Source organism: Moschus berezovskii, chromosome 2, assembly GCF_049115385.1.
Source record: "Moschus berezovskii isolate FMDL1 chromosome 2, NW_MosBer_1.0, whole genome shotgun sequence".
Taxonomy (NCBI): Eukaryota; Metazoa; Chordata; class Mammalia; order Artiodactyla; family Moschidae; genus Moschus; species Moschus berezovskii.
The window spans coordinates 8125912-8147704 of record NC_142461.1 but is presented as its reverse complement, the minus strand read 5'-3'; the positions used below and the strand labels follow the sequence as shown (position 1 = coordinate 8147704).

The 21793-nt window shown below is 38.7% G+C and overlaps 1 protein-coding gene across 1 annotated transcript in view; it reads right to left on the bottom strand.

Annotated features, from left to right (window-relative positions):
* The window catches only part of CLIC4 (CLIC family member 4), an 85204-nt gene that overhangs the window by 18664 nt on the left and 44747 nt on the right, over positions 1-21793 (bottom strand). The window contains exons 3-4 of the mRNA XM_055398447.2: positions 9455-9580; positions 1364-1470 (exon numbers count right to left, since the gene is read on the bottom strand). Coding sequence (XP_055254422.1) covers positions 1364-1470; positions 9455-9580 — 233 coding nt within the window. The remainder of the gene's footprint in view (positions 1-1363; positions 1471-9454; positions 9581-21793) is intronic.

Genomic DNA, 21793 nt, shown 5'->3' with positions numbered 1-21793 from the left:
TAAGTCGCTTCAGTCATGTCTGACTCTGTGTGACCCCATAGACGGCAGCCCACCAGCCTCCCCCATCCCTGGGATTCTCCAGGCAAGAACACTGGAGTGGGTTGCCATTTCCTTCTCCAATGCAGCTACTGAAACACATTGAATAGATGTAAGACAGGCAGGCCAGTGTGCTGAAGTTTTTCCCTTACCTATAGAAACACGATTTCATGCAGTGAATATTATTCCAGAAACCACTGAAATTCAATAGTAAATTGTAAAATGCTGCAATTAAAAAATTTAATAGTAATTTTTAAAGGCCTGAATAGCTTGGAAACGGAAATAACAGAAGGAAATCGGCAAATGTGTCAACTTTTTAAAAGATGCTTATTCTTGGCCAACTGGCACTGAGATACTCTTTCCCTTTGGTACTCTTGCTCATTTGTGGCCATAAACTCCACCCAAAGAGCCCCATCCAAGCTACCAAACAGTCTAAAATTATGATGGATTATAGTGTCTTTAGGAATTGGCTCTTTGGTAATTACTGTTATTTTAATTAAACACTAATGCTCTCTCTATATAGTTTTTGGCAGAAAGAACAATGCTTAATTAACATCCCAAAGAGAAGAAAAGGGGAAACGACTGAACGGTGTAGTTAAGACAAGGTTCATCCAATGGGAACTCTTTTAAAGAGACTTCCCTTTTACTATATGCAAGTTTGGTAAATGAAATGATAAGACAGTGTCCTTTATAAATAAAAGAAGGAGGTAGCATCTGTACTACACAAACCACTCTCATCATGAAAACAGGACTTGAAGCGGAAACCTTAGTTTTAGGGTACAGAGACCTCTGCAAGAGCAACTCTAAAAGCTGCTCGTAAGGGTAATTAGCACACAAACCCATCCAGGCTGACTTTAGGTTCCTGGCACCCAACAATAAACAAAAGCTTCAGTAATAGTTTAAATTAAGCTATATCAATCTATTCCAACCACCACAACCACCCAAGCCATTGTTTCTGAGACACTGTAATTTTCTGTATAGCTCCCTTCATGGTAACTTCTCAGAAGAATATGAGAACAAAGTTATTCAATAAACATTTAATCACACACCCACTTTATGCTAGGCACAGTTAATCAACAAGAAACAGAGAAAAAGAATGACTTAAGGACTTAACTCTGGTTTATCATCTAATCTCTGATCAACTCTGAAAGCTAGTTTTTAATACTTTAAGGAATGGCCTCCAAAGTAATCATTTATAATCATTGTCATAATAGGGTTTTCTGATCTTTGTTCCTGTTTTTGTTTTGTTTTGGAGGTTTTTAGGGGGTAGATAGGAGGGACTGGTTCTACATCGCTAATTCAACCACTTGGTTGTTTTTTTTTTTACCTTCATTAGCCTCGGGCCTTGAATTCTTGATATATGCAGAGAATTTGGCAAAGATGTCCATTCCAGCAGTATTTGATTCTGGGTGTTTTGGTGAAAGCTTTAAGTACCTAAATGAAAAATGTAATAATGGATTATAGAGCCTCCAAAGATATATTAGCATAAATCCTCTCAATCAAACCATTATGCTAGCAGTTACTAGACATCTTTTAACAGTTATTACTCTAAGAAATGCCATCATCGGTTTTCCACAGTATTTTTAAGATGTGCTTTTTCCTTAGGAAACAAAGTTCTGCACAGTGCTTTTGTTCACATATTAAGATTCTTGGCATCCAAAGGGCATCCGCACTCCATCTCCATTTTATAAATTAAAATGCTGGGAAAACAGTCTACTTGTTCAGGGAGTGGTGCCAAGCCAATGGGCATCTTAGTAAGAGAACTCTAGAGTAGAGCTGTCCAAGAGAACTTTCTGTGCTGATGGAAATATTCCATATCTGAATTATCCAATATGGTAGCCATTAGTGACTTGTGGCTATCCAAATAGGAATCTAAATTAATCATAATAAAGTTAAAACTCATTTCCTCAGTTGCACTAGCCACATTTCAACTGTAGAGCTTTCTCAGATAGGAATGCCAAACAGACATCTTTGGTATGCCGTGCACTGAGTCAGCCGTGTACAACAGTGCCACAGAACCCTGGCAGTAGGAAAAGAATCTAGACTGACCAAATTTAGGTCAAGGACAAAAACAGCAGGAGGCCGATCATTCACTTTAGCCCTACATTCAGGATTTTCTGAAGCTTCCCATATACGAAATACCACTCTGAGCAACAGAAAAATAAGACATTGGAATTTTGCTAACAAGTGCTCTGTTGTGTTACTACAAAGTCTTTCTACTTTGAGAAGAGACATTTCATGACACAACAGCTTTTTTAAAAAGACACACACACATGTGTATTTTATATACTTAAATTTCAAACACACATACTTAATTTTTATTTCTTCCTTAAACTAGAAAATACACATGAAAAAGCCCAATTCTTTACTTTTCCCTTCAGCAGAGTTTGCAGCAACTCCAAGGAGTCAGAAATAGAGAAATTCAGACTCTTAGCACCACATTAGGAAAGACTGTTCTTCTTTTCAATATCTATTTTTAAGCTTAAAAGGTTCTTTATAATTAGAAGTTAAATTAACTACATAATGAGCTTTTCAGTGAATGATTACGGTAAATAAATTTCACCTGAGTGTATGTATATGTATATTATATATGTGTGTGTGATGTGTGCGTTTATATATATACACATATAACATTTTTTTTTCCTGTTAACTACAGAAAACGTTATCATCTCTCTTTTTCTTTCCCCCTTGCCTGAGCTGAAACAGTTAATTCCAGCTTCAACATCCCTGGATTTCCCTTGACTATGAAAATAACCAGCCTGTAATTTAAGTATTTCCACCACTTTTAATACAGTACCTTCATTGACTCATTCCAAAGAAAATATAGTGCAAGGAACAAAAGCACCTCTTCAGTACACCTATATCTTCCTCTAGCCAAGTTTCCAAATTTACTCTTTTCCCCAACCAATATTTAAGAGTACCTACTTTTTCTAATGAAGTAAACTTCATAATTCTCAAAGTAACTTATAGGGAAGTAGATTTGAATTAAAGATTATTTATATATTCATTTTATGCATATATTTATTTATTCTAATAAGTAGGTATCTACTACGTGTCAGAAGTTGTACTAAGTACTGGGGTTACAAAGACGAACACACAGAATCATACTTACCAGAGACCTATTTTAATGAGCAGGTAAAAATGTAGGACTTGCAATCAGTGTATCCTTTATTACATGGAAACAGATACTATTACAACTCTTTAAAAAAACAAAAAACTACTGTTCTCTAAAACAGGTTAAACATGCCCTATTCTCTAAGACAAACAATTAAACTTGTATTATTAATTTAATGCATACAATACTATAGGTACAAGAAACCACTCAACCTCAATCTCTCATTTTGCTAAAAGGAAATCATATTTCAGAAAACTTACACAGTTACCCCCAAATCACTGGACTAATTAAAAGTATCATCAAACTCACATCTCCTGTCCCCAAGTCCAGTGCTGTTGTTTCTGTTTTACTACACATCAAGTTCAAAAAGATAAATCGAATACTAAACAGTTAGGTCCAAAATCAGTTGTCAACTTTTTTGCGTTTCCCCCAAACACTGGATTTTAATAATTCATTAGTAGTAGTTTTGGCAAATTGCTTGACTAAGCAATACTTTTCAACTATTATGAACATTTACTTTAACAGTTAACAAAAGTAAATGATTAATAAAAGGCTATGTGTCAACCACAGAACAGACATGCACATCCAGGGCATTGAGACTTTAAGATCAGTCCTTTATTACATCCTGTATCACATCACTGACTAGTATTTATGGTAGACTAGCTAAGAATGTTTCCATCCTTTAAGAAAGATCTCAGATATTTTCTCCTTTCTTGTGTTAATGTGAGAATAAAGTGTGGTTATACAAGTCTATTAAATTACTCCTGTAAATTCAAGTTTCATTGTTATTTCTCTTAAAAAGGAAGAAAGAAAGAAAAAAGGCTTAACAACAGTTTATAGGACTTTTCTCCAAAATTATCTAGCTTCCTCTATCCTTCTCTCCTTTTATCAGTAAGTGGGCCAAGTATACAAGCCTGCTGCAGTTAAAAATCCAAATTTCAAAGTTTTTAAAAAGCTTTTGGTGGGAGTGGGGGTGGCAAAGCAATTCCTTCTTTCAAGCAAGGGGGAAACTGAAAAAAAATACCCCAGAAGAGAAGATAGTTTCTCCATTAAAACCTATAGTTACCTAGACTAGCAAAAACTCCTTGATTTTAGCTTTTCATTAGTCTCTAATAACTCTAGAATAGCTTGTATTTGTCATGATTAAATCAGAAATGCTCACATAAAAACCCCTCTGTTCTCAGTTTCAACAAATGTCAAAAACATGTTATTAGAAATGCTGGATTCTAGTTCACCAGCTAATACAACTCTTCTGCCTTTTCTCCTCCTACCTGGAAACAAGAAGGCTTACAATCAGTGTGAATAGGATCAGCTAAGGACCTGAAGACCTCATCCTAGAGAAAAGGCTGATCCCTGACTGCCCTAGAACAGAGGAAAGGGAAAAGAATGCATGTGATGATCCCAGAAACACTTCCTTCCCTCCCTCTCATCTTCTAGAAGCAAGTCTGCATGGCAGAGAACATGCTGTTTGATCAGCATTTCACATCACGGGTTACAGAACCCACTAAGGGCAAAGTACTCTCAATCCAAACATGCTGCTGCTGCTGCCAAGTCACTTCAGTCGTGTCCGACTCTGTGCAACCCCATGGACGGCAGCCCACCAGGCTCCCCCGTCCCTGGGATTCTCCAGGCAAGAACACTGCAGTGGGTTGCCATTTCCTTCTCCAATGCATGAAAATGAAAAGGGAAAGTGAAGTCGCTCAGTCGTGTTCGACTCTGAGCGACCCCATGGACTGCTGCCTACCAGGCTCCTCCATCCATGGGATTTTCCAGGCAAGAGCACTGGAGCGGGGTGCCATGCCTTCTCTGAAACATGCTGCTCCCATGCATATAAACAAAAAATCATCAGAAGTTAAACTTTCCCTACTTTTTAAAAAGGATTCACTAAATTAAGTTGGACAATCAATCACTTTCAGTCCCACTCGGTCATCACACACAGTAAAAGCAAACTCCCTTCGCTTTCTATCCTACCCTTCCTCTAAACTTGAGCTAGCCTTCAATTTTGTACTCACTAAAGCACAATTCCAATTAAAGGCTCACATTTTACCTTTAACAAAAGTCAAACTCAACCAAAGGAAAAACGGAAGAGGAAACACGGGTTTTTGAAGGCATATAGATCGAGCTTTGAAAGGAAGTATGCCAACTCTGCCCAGAAGGCGCTGGTGGTAAAGAACCCGCCTGTCCATGTAGGAGACATAAGAGAAGCAGGTTCAGTCCCTGGGTCAGGAAGATCCCCTGGAGGAGGGCATGGCAACCCACTCCAGTATTCTTGCCTGGAGAATTCCCATGGACAAAGCAGTCGGCAGGCTACAGTCCGTGGGGTCGCACAAAGTCGGACACAACTGAAGTGACTTAGCATGTAGCATGCACATGCCAACTCTGCCACCTTTAACTGTGAAACCCTGGACAAATTATTTTGATTATTCATTTTAGTTTTTCCATAAAGTCTTGGAGAAGACTGAGATACTCCACAAAATACTCCACAATGCACAGTGCATGGTACATAATTAGCACTTGAATGTTAATAACAGCAGAGGCATTAGTAACATCAAAAATACTCCCTTCTGTTTAAAGTAAAATTTTTAACTTTATTTAGAAACTCTCTTCAGAACAAAAGTCAAAGTTGTTAGTCAATCAGTTGTGTCCGACTCTTTGCAATCCCGTGGACTGTAGCCTGCCAGTCTCCTCTGTCCATGGAATTCTCCAGGCAAGAATACTGGAGTGGGTTACCATTCCCTGCTCCAGGGGATCTTCCCTACCCAGGGGTTGAACCCAGGTCTCCCGCATTGCAGGCAGATTCTTTAACCATCTGAGCCATCAGAAACATCAACATAAAAACAAGGAAAATTAACCACAGAGAGAATTTGGCAGATTATGAACCCTTTATACGGAGAAGGCAATGGCAAGCCACTCCAGTACTCTTGCCTAGAAAATCCCATGGATGGAGGAGCCTGGTAGGCTGCAGTCCGTGGGGTCACTAAGGGTTGGACACGACTGAGCGACTTCACTTTCACTTTTCACTTTCACACATTGGAGAAGGAAATGGCAACACACTCCAGTGTTCTTGCCTGGAGAATCCCAGGGACAGGGGAGCCTGGTGGGCTTCTGTCTATGGGGTCACACAGAGTTGGACACGACTGAAGTGACTTAACAGCAGCAGCAGCAGAACCCTTTATAACAGAAAGATCTCCCAATTTTTAAATTATTTAAATGAAAAGATCATCTCTGGTTAGAGTATCTCTTTAAATATGCCCAAATGAAATGAAGCTAAATTTTCTATATATTAAAAAAAAAAAGCGAAAATGTTTATTTTCAAAGTCCAAATCAAATTTAAAATGCTACGATGTCTTAGAGACTCCTGGATGCCAAAATATCAGAATATTTTAATATTCAGTTCAGTTGCTCAGTCGTGTCCGACTCTTTGCGACCCCAAGAATTGCAGCATGCCAGGCCTCCCTGTCCATCACCAACTCCCAGAGTCTACTCAAACTCATGTCCATCGAGTCAGTGATGCCATCCAGCCATCTCATCCTCTGTCGTCCCCTTCTCCTCCTGCCCCCAATCCCTCCCAGCATCAGGGTCTTTTCCAGTGAGTCAACTCTTCGCATATTGACTATGCCAAAGCCTTTGACTGTGTGGATCACAATCAACTGTGGACAGTTCTGAAGGAGATGGGAATACCAGACCACCTGACCTGCCTCTTGAGAAACCTGTATGCAGGTCAGGAAGCAACAGTTAGAACTGGACATGGAACAACACACTGGTTCCAAAAAGGAAAAGGAATACGTCAAGGCAGTATATTGTCACCCTGCTTATTTAACTTATATGCAGAGTACATCATGAGGAACGCTGGGCTGGAAGAAGCACAAGCTGGAATCAAGATTGCCGGGAGAAATATCAATAACCTCAGATATGCAGATGACACCACCCTTATGGCAGAAAGTGAAGAGGACCTAAAAAGCCTCTTGATGAAAATGAAAAAGTTGGCTTAAAGCTCAACATTCAGAAAACTAAGATCATGGCATCTGGTCCCATCACTTCATGGGAAATAGATGGGGAAACAGTGGAAACAGTGTCAGACTTTATTTCTTGGGGCTCCAAAATCACTGCAGATGGTGACTGCAGCCATGAAATTAAGATGTTTACTCCTTGGAAGGAAAGTTATGATCAACCTAGTTAGCATATTTTAATATTAGCTCCATTAAAATTTATTATGGAGCTAACATTATTATTTAATAACTTTAATATTATTACTTAATATTTATTCCCTCTTAGAAAAAATAAGAATAGTGAAATTTTTTGTTGTTGTTATTGCTGATATTGTTGAAGAAGGAGGTTAGGAGAGAATATGTAAAAATGCCCCCATTTTACTGAAATGGTATATAATGTTATCAGCATACTGACTTCAAAAACGTAAATATTCTTGGAAGGATTTACACCATAAACATTTCAGACTATGATTTGAAACAACATATAGTTTCCCTCCCAGAGAATGAATGTCATTCAAATTGTTTTTCTATTTATAATTTAATGTTGATACAATAATCTACAGTTATGAGAGAAAGACTACTTTCATTAGCGTCTGAGGATAAACCAGTGAATGCGGAACTTTACTCACAGCTGACAGACTTTAAAAATGAAAAGGGTAAGATATACATACATACATATATACGTACATACACAAAAAGAACAAAAAGATCTGGCAGGTTCTATGTTCTCTCAAAAATTATTTCCACAAAGTTGAATGAATGTTCATAATAGTTCGTTACTGATGTATATAAAGCTTCAGTTTCTATTTTACAAAGATCTTAGTTTCAGTTTATCAGTATTGTAACTATATACATGGTCTGGAGGAAAAGTCAAACATAGTTTTATAGATATTTGTCTACAGAAACTTTACTAGGGATGGAAGGTAGATGAGGACTCTTGGAAAGTAGAGATGAAAGAAGTTTGAGGTTCTCAGAAAGACAGGAAGGCAGAGGATAAACTTTAGAATACAGGATTAAGAAAACGAAATTTTAAGCTTAGTGTAAGACTGCCAAATAGAGGGCAGTTCTGTTCCCCACTGCACATGAACTAGTTGCAGACAGGGGTGTCATCACTCACATGCCTCCTGGCAGCCTTTCTGCCTACCATCTTCAGCCCAGTCACATCCTGAGGTCCTCCAAAGAAAGCTTATTCAAAATTATTTTTCTGCTTGGAATGTCTGTCATCTTCTCATTCACCTGCTGAATGCCAATCTTTGTTTTTTTCAATTATCGCTTAGTTCAAACGTTATCTCTTTCTCTAAAGCCTTTCCTGATTCCACTCACCTTCCCATAGCACCACTATCTGTCCATATTCAACTGCACCTCTGGAGAGCAGGAACTCTCTCATATTCTATCCATAGAGCTTTGTTGCCCAGTAACTCTTTGCAGAATAAACCAGTGAATGAAGGAATGAATGCTGAGGAACTATCATTTCAGAACCCTCTAACTCAATAATGCCATTCTACGGAAATGTACCTGTATGTGTGGAGAGTAAAGACAACGAACAAGAAAAGGCTTGGGCCCCCAAAAAAGAAACCTGGTTTTCAGGATAATGAAACTAGAAAAGCCTGAAAGAAATCAATGAAGCTTTGAATCTAAGCCAAGATTACACTATGATGGAAACCTGCATAGTTGCAATTTAGGTATGTCATTACAGTACATTTATTTCTCAACTACATCTCACATTATAGGCAATAGCTGAGTACTTTAAAATCATTAATCACGTGGGCTAATATGCAGGACCAGGGGATCTAGAACACCTCTAAGAAATATATGTATAAACATGGAACCCCAGGGACACAGTCTAAAAAGTTAATGCCCTTGGGTAGTAGCTTCAGAAAATTACCTTTAAAGTGGCCTGATAGGAAATCTCCCAGCAACCTGTACCACACTTCTGCTTAGACACTCTGGCTGGGTTCAATGTGAGTATGTCTTTCCCCATCTCTTTTTATCCTTAAACTTCACTCGCATTTTGGGACCTCAAATAATCAGTCTTTCCTGACCTATCTCACATATCCCAAACCTACTTTCACCAGGTATTCTCCAGCTTAATCCAATTCCATACCTTTCTTAGTATGGCTTACTTGCCTAGCCAGAAGCCAGTTCTGCCATCTGTGTAGCATTGTAATGAATGAAGAGAAGTCCTAGTCATTCCAACTTAATTCTGGGACAATTTAACTTAAGTACAATCAAGAGAAATGTCTCTAAGGGCCAAATAAGACAAACCTTTAAAAAGACGGCAATATTTCCAGGCATTATTTTCTTGGATACTCACTTGGGGGGGCATAAGACTTCTTCAAGAAATTCTTCAATCTTATTTACATCCGTTTTGACCTCATTGTTGAAAGTTATAAATGGTGGGTGGGTCCCCGGAGCCAAGTTCTGCAGGTCTGCAGGCTTCCTGTTAGGCAAAACAGTGGTCAAAATCAGGTCATTTTTAACTCTAATTAAAGAAGGCAGCAACACTTTACATTCTCAGAGTGATTCTAAATTTTAAAGTATATAAAAATGAATAAGAGAAAATATACTTTTCCACTAAGTATAACAGCCGAAATAGTACTCTAGTAAGAGGCAAACCTCCACGAAGCATATAATTTAGGATAAGAAAATTTTAAATCTTTGATTTTAATTACAAAGTTCTTCATTCATGTTCCAAATTTAACTGAGGTATTTACTAGAAATGGAGATAGAATGAGGGGAAGACGACTTGAGAAAGTCAGTCTCTAGTCTAAACCCTGGCGACAAACTATAACTTCTCTACTTCCCTAGGCCTTTTATTTTTTAAATAAGGCAGAGGAGTAGCTGATTCCCACAGTTCTTTTCCATAACATTTCAAATTCAGCTGTTACTTCCTTTCCATTTTCCAAGTCCAGACTTGATGGGAAAAAAAAAAAAATCACAAGATTTGACTAGTATCAAAATACTTTAATATATAAAAGACAGCATAAACAAAGATAAAAGGCAACATAGAATGGACAAAATATGACAGTAATTAAGAAGGACTTTGTCCAAATTAAAAAATTCTAATAGGTATGGGTCAAAATAAATTGATAAGTAACAGATAAGTGAACACATGGAAAAATGTTCATAAACCCAATTATCAAAGAAATTCAAAATTAAATAATGAAGACATTTTCCTCCTGTTAATTAGGAAAAACTGAAAATACACAGAACACTAATAAAAATGGTAAAACTGGTATGCTGCCCTATTAAAAAGCAAAATGCCTCACCTAAGCCCAGTGAATCCTAGAATTAATAACATGACCAGATATGGTGAGCATCCTAATGACAAAACATGAAGCACACATCACCACCTAACAACCATTCTTACCAAATCAAGCCTCCTAGGGCAGTTGTCTCTCAATCTGTGATCTAGGGAACCAGGTAAGGTGAAGTCGCTCAGTCGTGTCCTACTCTATGCGACCCCACAGACTGTAGCTTAACCAAGCTCCTCCATCCACAGGATTTTCCAGGCAAGAGTACTTGAGTAGGTTACCATTTCCTTCTCCAGAGGATCTTCCTGACCCAGGATTCGAACCCAGGTGTCCCACATTGTAGGCAGACGCTTTACCGTCTGAGCCACCAGGGAATTCCTTAGGGAACCAGGGTTCCCTGGAAAAGGGAGCAGCTGCCCACTTCAGTGTTCTGGCCTGGAGAATTCCATGGACTGTATAGCCCCTAGGGTCGTAGAGCCAGACACGACTGAGCAACTTTCACTTTCACTTTTTCATCAGATAGTCCATGAGGTCAGAACCACTCGAATAATACAAAGACATCATGTACCTTTTTCACTCTCATGTTGTATAGTGGAGTTTTCCATAGGTTACTTGGAGATATCACAAAGTAACAAATACAGAAGCTGATACAAGAATCTGTCTTCTAGTAAGGCAGTCATTGCTGCTGCTGCCGCCGCTGCTGCTGCTAATTCACTTCAGTCATGTCCAACTCTGTGCAACCCCATGGACGGCAGCCCACCAGGCTCCCCCGTCCCTGGGATTCTCCAGGCAAGAACACTGGAGCGGGTTGCCATTTCCTTCTCCAATGCATGAAAGTGAAAAGTGAAAGTGAAGTTGCTCAGTTGTGTTCGACTCTCAGCAACCCCATGGACTGCAGCCTACCAGGCTCCTCCACCCATGGGATTTTCCAGGCAAGAGTACTGGAGTGGGTTGCCATTGCCTTCTCCGAAGGCGGTCATTAGATATGTACAAAAATATAAAACAATGCCACTCTTCTCACCAATTTTGTTTTGGAGAATAAAGTTATTTTTAATTAAAAATAACTGTGATGATGATGAATTCGTGATTGTTCTACTTAAATGAATTAGTAAATAATTATTTTAAATTTCTAACTTTAAACAGAAATTTAAAAATTTTATTAATTTTAATTTCTAATACAGTAAAATCAATATTAACTCTAATATTAAAATCAATATTAATAATATTGAGGTCCTCAATAATTTAAAAGAATAAAGGGGTCTTAGTACTTTGGCCACCTCATGCAACGAGTTGACTCATTGGAAAAGACTCTGATGCTGGGAGGGATTGGGGGCGGGAGGAGACGGGGACGAAAGAGAATGAGATGGATGGATGGCATCACCGACTGAATGGACATGAGTTTGAGTGAACTCCGGGAGTTGGTGATGGACAGGGAGGCCTGGTGTGCTGTGATTCATGGGGTCGCGAAGAGTCGGACACGACTGAGCGACTGAACTGAACTGAGGACTAAAAAGTTTATTTATAGGAAACATGAGGAGTTACAGGACAAAGTTAAGTGATACCACAAGGAAGCAGTGAGCCAAATGTAGAATTTGGGGCAATCTACAGTTCAACTGGAGAATCTCATGGATGGAGAAGCCTGGTAGGCTACAGTCCACGGGGTCGCAAAGAGTCGGACATGACTGAGCGACTGAACAGAACAGAACAGACAGTTCAACTAACTGGATTTTCACCAGTCAATGGCAGGACAAAAAGCCACAAGTGGGAGTTAGAAGGGATTACTGTAGATTAAGGAAAATTTATGACACATAACAACCAAATATGAGTTTAATTTGTTTGAATCCTAATTTGAACAAACCAGTGAAAAAGAAAATATTTTGGAGACAACTAAGGAAACTGGGGTGGGGGTGGGGGGGAGGGGAACCCTTCCAGTGGCTCAGCGGTAAAGAATCCACCTGTAATTCAGGAGACACGGCAGGACCTGCGGGTCCGGTCCCTGGGTCTCAAGGAAGATCCCTTGGAAAAGGAAATGACAACCGACTCCACTATTCTTGCCTGGAAAATTCCATGGACAGAGGTGACTGGGGGGCTACAGTCCATAGCATTGCAAAAGAGTCCGACATGACTGAGTGACAGGGAAACTGGATTATACACTGGGAACTAGATATTATAATGGCATTGTGGTTAGGTAAGAAAATGTCATTATTGTTTGGAGATATACAGTGAAATAAAGTAGAAGTGAAATGACAGTATTCCTGGGTGCACTTTGAAATATTTCAGGGAAGAAAAAAAAAAGGGACAAAGCAAACGGAAGCAAAATCTTGATAACAGAACTGAAGTTATGAGGAAGTTGATTCATTTTTGTATATGTTTGAGAACTCTCATAATTAAGAAGATGAACTTTAAAAACTTAAAAAAAATAATGCATTGCTTCAAAGAACTTTTCCCCTAGTACAGACCTTCCTTCCTTCCTTTCCTCCTTACCACAAATGCACACAATTTGAATAAAATAAAGGATATCTCTAAGTGCATCATGAAGGTAAAATATTTTGTCATTAAAAAGAATTTTTAAAATAGAGTGTACCCTAAAATCTATACTCAGTCCAGTTTATCAATTTCCCCTGGGCTTATTCACGTCAATTCTCTCTCTCCCTTTCTTTCCCTCCCCTTACCCCACACACACCCCGTTAACTGTCTCTCAGTTTAGGTCTGGAGAGTGCCTCATCTACTATTATATTCCAATCAAATATACAAAGACTTAGTAATTATCCAAATAGCTCAAAAGTTCTAACTCAGGGCCTCCCTCTACTCAAGTTCTACAGCATATCCCCTTCCCAAGCCAAAGAAAAATAAGACTATTTATCAACTTCTGCTGCTGCTAAGTCGCTTCAGTCGTGTCCGACTCTGTGCGACCCCACAGACAGCAGCCCACCAGGCTCCGCTGTCCCTGGGATTATCCAGGCAAGAACACTGGATTGGGTTGCCATTTCCTTCTCCAATGCATGAAAGTGAAAAGTGAAAGTGAATTCGCTCAGTCGTGTCCGACTCTTCGAGACCCCATGGACTGGAGCCTACCAGGCTCCTCCGTCCATGGGATTTTCCAGGCAAGAGTACTGGAGTGGGATGCCATCGCCTTCTCCGTTATCAACTTCTGCAATAACCTAAATTCCAAAAGAGAGCTTTTAAAAGTCAAAATCTGATCTGATTTTCAACTCTTATTCTTTTACTGAGCATTCTTTGGTTGGACAAGGTAAAGTTGAGCACAAAATAATCTGAGTACATGGAACGTGAGCAAGTCTTCCAGATGCATATTCAGTTAAATAGTGAGGTATGACTAGAGGGTTCCAGTAACTTTCATATAAGTATTCAACTCCAAATTAGAATTGTTCTGTTTTTCATTTCACTGGTTTCTTTTTTTTGTTTTGGCTCTACTGCGTGGCTTGTAGAATATTAGTTCCTCTGACCAGGGACTGAACCTGGGCATGGGCACACAGCAGCCCTAACCACTGGACCACCAGGGAATTCCCACTGATTTCTTTTTGTTATTCCTTCTTACTCATCATCTTAACCACCTGTTCTTTGATCACTCAAGGGTCTAGCATGTCCAATATGGTAGTCATCTCTAGTTTTCAAATCACCCACTCATATTCTCACTCAGAATCACATTTGTTCCCACTTATAATTTATTTCCTCCTCAACTCAGAAAGACCATACACAAAATCAAGAGTCTGGAAACCCTAACAATTCAGGGTTTATATATTTATTTCCAACTCCTAACACTTAAAAAGTTAAGAAAGTAGCACAAAGGTAAGAAAGAACAACAGTATCTCATCACTGCAAGGAGGGCTAATAAAACTGTATAAAATACACAACAGAAAGAAAATACACGTATCTTCCATCAATGCCAGTGATAAATAAGAACATCCTTTAATCTGTCACACACAAATTGTGGTCACTTGGAAGACACCTTTCTCACTTCAAAGTTATAAAACATATCCACTAACATTCTTATGACTAACGAAGCATCCATTAATGCTTAAGTATAAGCTAATCATTTTTTCATGAACAGGGCAAAGTTAGGTAAAGGAGAAATCAATGCTGTAAAATAATCCATAAGGGAGGGTGGCAAAATAAATAGCAGTTATTACTTCCACAATAAATTATGACAATTTTCAAGGTTTCCAAACAAAAATGTTTGTTAGAGGAGGGATAAAGTTAGCATGGTAAAGAAGAACCAAAAAACCGAATAAAAAGAACCTGGTTAAAGTCCCAAATTGAACAGTTCTACTATTCATCAGCTATGTGACTAAATAAATCACAACCTCTCTGGGTCTAGATTTCCTCATTTGTATTATCGATATAAGACTTGGTTTGTCTTTAAAGATCAAATCAAATAATGGGTATGAAAGTGAGCTAAACTTTACACAAGTGTTCATGAAAGTGACAATTTTAAACTCTATTTGAGTCTGATGGTTCAAAATTCTATTTGAGTCTGATGGTCATTTAGCATTAGCTGGTACTAAGAAATCTGATTAACATAGAAGTGTGTAAGTAAAGTGAAACCATGCATGACTAGTGAATAGTCCTTCTTGTTTCTGCTGAAAGGCTATATAGATTTTTTTTTTAAGGTGATGATACTATTTTCCAGGATTAACTGTTGAGATGAAGGACAATCATGTTAGGTCCTTGCTCCAAGTGAAAGTAGATTTGAGAAGAAACTTTAATGCCTCTAAACAGATCAGCAGATTTCAAACAGACAAGCTGTAAAGCACTGAAGTGACTCATTTAGAAGCTATTATCAAGTCAGCAACCAGATAGAATCTAAGATTCTTCAACTTCGAATCCTCTCTTGGCACTCTAAGGTCTCAGGTGTTTTGTTTGACCCACAAAGGCTCATTTTTACAGAAACTTGACGTTTCAAGAACTGCAATGTGAGAACAATGAAACTGAACAGGCAATGGCTAAAATTTTCAGGACATCTTTGGTTTATTTCAAAAAAGGCCTTCAATAAGTATTCAGCAATTCATTCAAATTCATTCAAATGTTTCCCTTAACAGATATCTAGGAAAGTAAAGTGCAAAGAATTCATGCCTTGATATGAGAGCATGAATATTCTCCAATGTTTCGGAGGCCATTTATTTTCACAGATACTCATCAGGGTAAGTCTTTTTTTATAGTAGTCTTCTATTTAGATGAAAAAAAATTATTCTGTTATTGCCTATTTTGTTTCCAGATGAAGAAAAGGAAATATATAAAGAGAAAAAACTAAAACAAGAAAGAGAAAGAAGGAATGAAAAGGAGGCACCTTATAGAAGCTAATACTTTAAGCAACTTAAGTGGCTTAACTTCAATTAAACTTTAATTCAGCACAAACAATTGGAGGCCCTCGAGCTGGTGGCTCAATTCCAGCTGCTTGGTAAAAATGAGTACAGCACAGCCACAGGAGACTGGAGCTGGTTCTTAAAAATGACCAACTGTAACTAGTTGACTCACTAAATAGAAAAAAATACTAGGGATGTAGACTTATTTGTTAATTGAGTTTCCTTTCAAAACTTTAAAGGTGTTGATTTTTCAGACATAAAATTAATTCCCACAAGTCAAGAGAATGCTGGACACAGTATATGGCAAAGCAAAACAAACAAAAAAAAAGTAACAACACAAATCTTTTGGTTCAGATCCCTTTACTCCTATTAATTATTCTTCACTAGATTTGCTATATTCTGACTAATACTAAGTCACTAACTGAATGACTGAATTGTTGTGGACATCAAACCACACACACCAAGATCCCAGTTACTAAGCATCTGCCTATGTGTCCTTGTTCAACCAGTTAAAGGATTTTATTTATTGTGATCAAATGTGACATACTGCTGATCCCTGTCTACTTTAAGGTCAATTTGTGAAGCAATCATTTTAAAACAAAATAACATCTATGAAAAGGTATCAAATACAAGTTTTATAATTCTTAACAGATTTATAGTTTATAAGCAGAATGGCAGAAAGTGAAGAGGAACTCAAAAGCCTCTTGATGAAAGTGAAAGAGGAGAGTGAAAAGGATGGCTTAAAGCTCAACATTCAGAAAACGAAGATCATGGCATCTGGTCCCATCACTTCATGGGAAATAGATGGAAAAACAGTGGAAACAGTGTCAGACTTTATTTTTCTGGGCTCCAAAATCACTGCAGATGCTGATTGAAGCCATGAAATTAAAAGACGCTTACTCCTTGGAAGGAAAGTTATGACCAACCTTGATAGTATATTAAAAAGCAGAGACATTACTTTGCCAACCAAGGTCCGCCTAGTCAAGGCTATGGTTTTTTCCATGGACATTTATGGATGTGAGAGTTGGACTGTGAAGAAAGCTGATCGCCGAAGAACTGATGCTTTTGAACTGTGGTGTTGGAGAAGACTCTTGAGAGTCCCTTGTACTGCAAAGAGATCCAACCAGTCCACTCTAAAGGAGATCAGTCCTGGATGTTCATTGGAAGGACTGACGCTAAAGCTGAAACTGCAATACTTTGGCCACCTCATGAGAAGAGTTGACTCACTGGAAAAGACTCTGATGGCTGGAAAAGGTTGGGGACAGGAGGAGAAGGGGACGACAGAGAATGAGATGGCTGGATGGCATCACTGACTCTATGGACATGAGTTTGAGTGAACTCCGGGAGTTGGTGATGGACAGGGAGGCCTGGCGTGCTGTGATTCATGGGGTTGCAAAGAGTCGGACACGACTGAGCGACTGAACTGAACTGATACTGATAACGGCTTTCCCGGTGGCTCAGCAGTAAAGAATCCACTTACAATGCAGGAGACACAGGTTCGATCCCAGGGTGGAGAAGATCCCCTGGGGGAGAGAACGGCAATCCACTCTACTATTCCTGCCTGAAGAATCCCATGAACAGAGGGAGCCTGGTGGACTACAGTCCATGGGGTCGAAAAGAGCTGGACATGACTCAAGTGACTGAGCACTCACACACACACACTGCTAACAGGTTTAGAAAACCTCTCATTTACAATCCAATTTTCTAATCCAGCTTAGCGGCCTCAACAGGATTTCCATCTTTGAAATTATCTTGAAAAAGAACATAAAGACACATGGCAATGAAATTCTCCCTGTCTCTCTCTCTCACACACATACTGAGAGTATTCATGTGATTCAGAATGCATTCATGAGACATGTATCTTCAATTGTAGGACCATTCTAACAAGGGCTTCATGTAGCCCAAGCCGACTTTACAAAGGGAAAGGACATAGTCTGTACTTTCCTGCCTAACCAGCAGCAGGAAATGAATGATTTCTCTAAAAGGCTGGACTGTTCCACTCCACTTAGTCTCTCTGAAAATGTTATTCAAGCTGTTGTTTACTAAAGACATACCTGGAAACTCAAACTGATCTCTCAACTTGCTAAAGACTATTTTCAGAAGGGTGGAACCACAGAGACATGATAATGAAAGCAAATTACCTCAAGAATATACTTGGAAATCAGATTTTGTTGAGTTTATAAGTCCTTTTGAGATATACAGAACTATCATTTTCATAGTTCCACTGTAACATTTTAAATTACTTCAAAATTGTTAAAGTTTAAACTATCATAGTAATCTTCCAAACTTTATGCCATGATAATGGCAACTTACTATGGGTCTGACTCACACAATGTTACAAATGGTGTGCAGACTTCTAAAGCAGAAGGAAATTAGTGACACCCAAAAGATGAGAGTTTCAATGTTTAAGATAGGAATGGAAAATGAAAACAAATACTGCTCAGACTTTTAAGGTGGTCTTCTCCAATTATTTTCTCTGAGAATATCACGGAGGAGGAATTTTATGCACTGATAATATAACACTGCTTTTAAAATAAAAAGCTAATTTCGTAAAGTTATCATTTCTACTCTCAAAATCCCCAAACCAGAGGAATTTACCCTAACAACTACATGGCCACGCTCAGCTATACCCAAGTCAGTGTGTCAGTGTGACTGTCTCTCTCATTACTGTTTTCTTCTTTCTCTTCCCCCAGCCTACCTCTCATGTGTATCTGTGCTCTAATGATGCTGATCTCTGATTTAGGAACTTCTGAGCACAGTGAAGATAGAGGAAGTCTTTAAATAAAGATCTTGATCACTGCCATGAACCTGTTAGCCAGAAATGCCCTATAACACCAGTGTGATAAAATCATCAATTCTATTCAATGAAAAGTTTGAACATGGTTTGATATGAGTAGTTTCTAATAAGTATGGTGAAGATATTTAACATGTAATAGACACTGAAGAAATGTCAGTTTATCTTTCCCTTCCTCCTTCCTGAAATTAAAAATGAGGTAACTGACCTCCAAGAAGATGAGATAGCTTGCCCGACGTTCCAGGGAAACCAGGGACAGGGCTCTCTCTGCACAGATCCAGGCCTCTGCCCCTCAAATTTTCTACTATGCCATGGTTGCTCCCCTGGTGATGATGTGGTAACATCTTGAAATGTGCCCCACATTTTATTATTTTCACTTACATTTGCCTGAAGCTTTTGTTCAAATGGCAGTTGATAAAAACTTAAATTCCTCCTAAAGCCTACAAACTTTTTTTTAATCTAAAAGTTCTGTAATATGATTGCAGCATAAACCAAAAATTAGGTTTAGAAATTACTCCCACAAAAGTATTAAGGCAGCACTGTCAGGCAAGCAACGGGAGGTTGCTCCAAGTCTCACAGGGGCACATGAATACCACTAGCATAGTCATTAACACCAATTGAGCTTCAAAGAGAACCTGTCATATTGTGCCAGAACTAGAAATTGGCTTGTTCCTATGGATGAAATGTCATGTAGCAATAATTTTTTCAGAGCAGAGAGTGGGCTTCTAAAAAGCTCTCAGTAGAGTTCTATTGCTCTCCATCAGCTTGTTCTGGGGTCAGTACATTTCACCAAGAAATTAGGCAATTATCAGAAAAAGCACGAAAACAACCACACTGTGGGCACCAAATCTTTTCTCCCCCACAGCTTTCTAAAAACAGTCACATTTTAAGTTTTAAAAATTATGAAAGGTACTTTTCACTACATGATGTTTTATTCTTCTGTAACAACTTTATTCTATTTACTTTTTTTTTGAGCCAATATTCACTTTCTTGAGGTACCTTCTCTTTGAAATCTTAGTTAAGACTACATATTAAGGGTGGTATTGTTGCTCAGTCATGTCCAACTCTTTAGCGACCCCATGGACTGTAGCCTGCCAGGCTCCTCTGTCCATGGAATTTCTCGGACAAGAATACTGGAGTAGGTTGCCACTTCCTTCTCCAGGGGATCTTCCCGATCCAGGGATCAAACCCATGTCTCCTACTTGGCAGGCAGATTCTTTACCACTGAGTCACCTGGGAAGCCCATATAAGGGTGAAACTCATAGAAAAGGACTGGAAGGATAATAAACACCAAACCTAAGTTCAACATTCAGAAAACAAAGATCATGGCATCTGGTCCCATCACTTCATGGGAAACAGATGGAAAAACAGTGGAAACAGTGTCAGACTTTATTTTTTGGGCTCCAAAATCACTGCGGATACTGATTGCAGCCAAGAAATTAAAAGACGCTTACTCCTTGGAAGGAAAGTTATGACCAACCTAGATAGCATATTAAAAAGCAGAGACATTACTTTGCCAACCAAGGTTCATCTAGTCAAGGCTATGGTTTTTCCCATGGTCATGTATGGATGTGAGAGTTGGACTGTGAAGAAAGCTGATCACCGAGGAATTGATGCTTTTGAACTGTGGTGCTGGAGAAGACTCTTGAGAGTGCCTTGGACTGCAAGGAGATCCAACCAGTCCATTCTAAAGGAGATCAATCCTGGGTGTTCATTGGAAGGACTGATGCTAAAGCTGAAACTCCAATACTTTGTCCACCTCATGCGACGAGTTGACTCACTGGAAAAGACTCTGATGCTAGGAGGGATTGGGGGCGGGAGGAGATGGGTCGACAGAGAATGAGATGGCTGGATGGCATCACCGACTCGATGGACATGAGTTTGAGTGAACTCCGGGAGTTGGTGATGGACAGGGAGGCCTGGCATGCTGTGATTCATGGGGTTGCAAAGAGTCGGACACGACTGAGCAACTGAACTGAACTGAAGTTCAATTATCTCTGTGAAGGGGAACTTGATGACCAAGGTTGGGAATGAAGGGGACTCATTAGCATGTACAAGCTGTATATTTTTAATTGATCTTAAGAAGGTTTTTTTTTTTAAATATATACTGTAGATTTTTAAAGAAAGCTAAAGAATATAAGCTCCAATATTCAGTGCTCTCTGTTGATTTAACACAAAGCTCTAGGAAATAAACATATATCTTGAGTAGTAGATTTTCTGTCAGGAAACCCTGAATCTTTCATCCCACTTCTCATGTGTCACTTTTTACATGTAGGGTACATTATATATACAAGTCCTAAACATATACAAGCCCTCAAATATCAATCAACTTCCAGGAATAATGTTTTAAAAAGTCTGTAAGTGAAAAGTGAAACAGATGAGTTAGAAACAGCTGTTACAAGTTCACATCCTTTTCTGAACCAGATTCCCATCATTTTTATGCTATGACTGGTATGTACCACAATCAAGCACTGTATTGAACTGTTCAAAGAAGGCTTTTTTCAAACCATGGCAGTCAACTCACTTGCTCCAAGCCAAAAATGGAATAGGAGGAATCCATGTATTTTAAGACACACTAAGGGTGTGTGCTTGGCGGCATGGTCTATTTTTAGGAGTTATATTGGGAAACTCCCTTTGTGAATGCATGTAGGAAAAAAAACAGTAATAGAAGGGTAACTATAAATTATTTCATTCTTACAACAGTCCTGTCCAATATGAGCTAGGTTTTTCTTCAAATAATCCTGTAGTTTTGATTCTTACAATTTCCAAGGCTTACTTCTCCATTCATATATATAACCAAAAGGGTTCCTAGAAGACTTTAGGACTTGTTTTCAATAAAGAAATTTTAAGTCCTCAAAATCTAATTAAGTGAAGCAAATAAAAATTTTTATGGTCCCAGAGGATGATAACCGAGAACAGGGAATAGGATTGGAGCTGTCAGATAATTCTCACCTTGTGATGCCCAGAAGAAGAAGAATGCACATGAATTCTGCCACCCACCAAGTGACAGCCTGTCAATACTTTTTCTTGGATACTGTTCATGATTGACATGCTTAAAAAATAAACAGCAAAGCATGTTGTAGCATTTGTGTCAAGAAGAATACATTTCCACTGCCACATCCTAAATTGTCTATTGGTATAAATGTTCTCAAACCCTGGCTTAAACCTTTTTTAAAAAAAAAGTATGAATGTTCTTCGCCTCAGATCTGTTTGCTAGGGAAGAACAGAACTTCCTGAGGAAAAAAGCTTACTGCTTATCAGGGCTCTTCACAGCCCTCTCCACT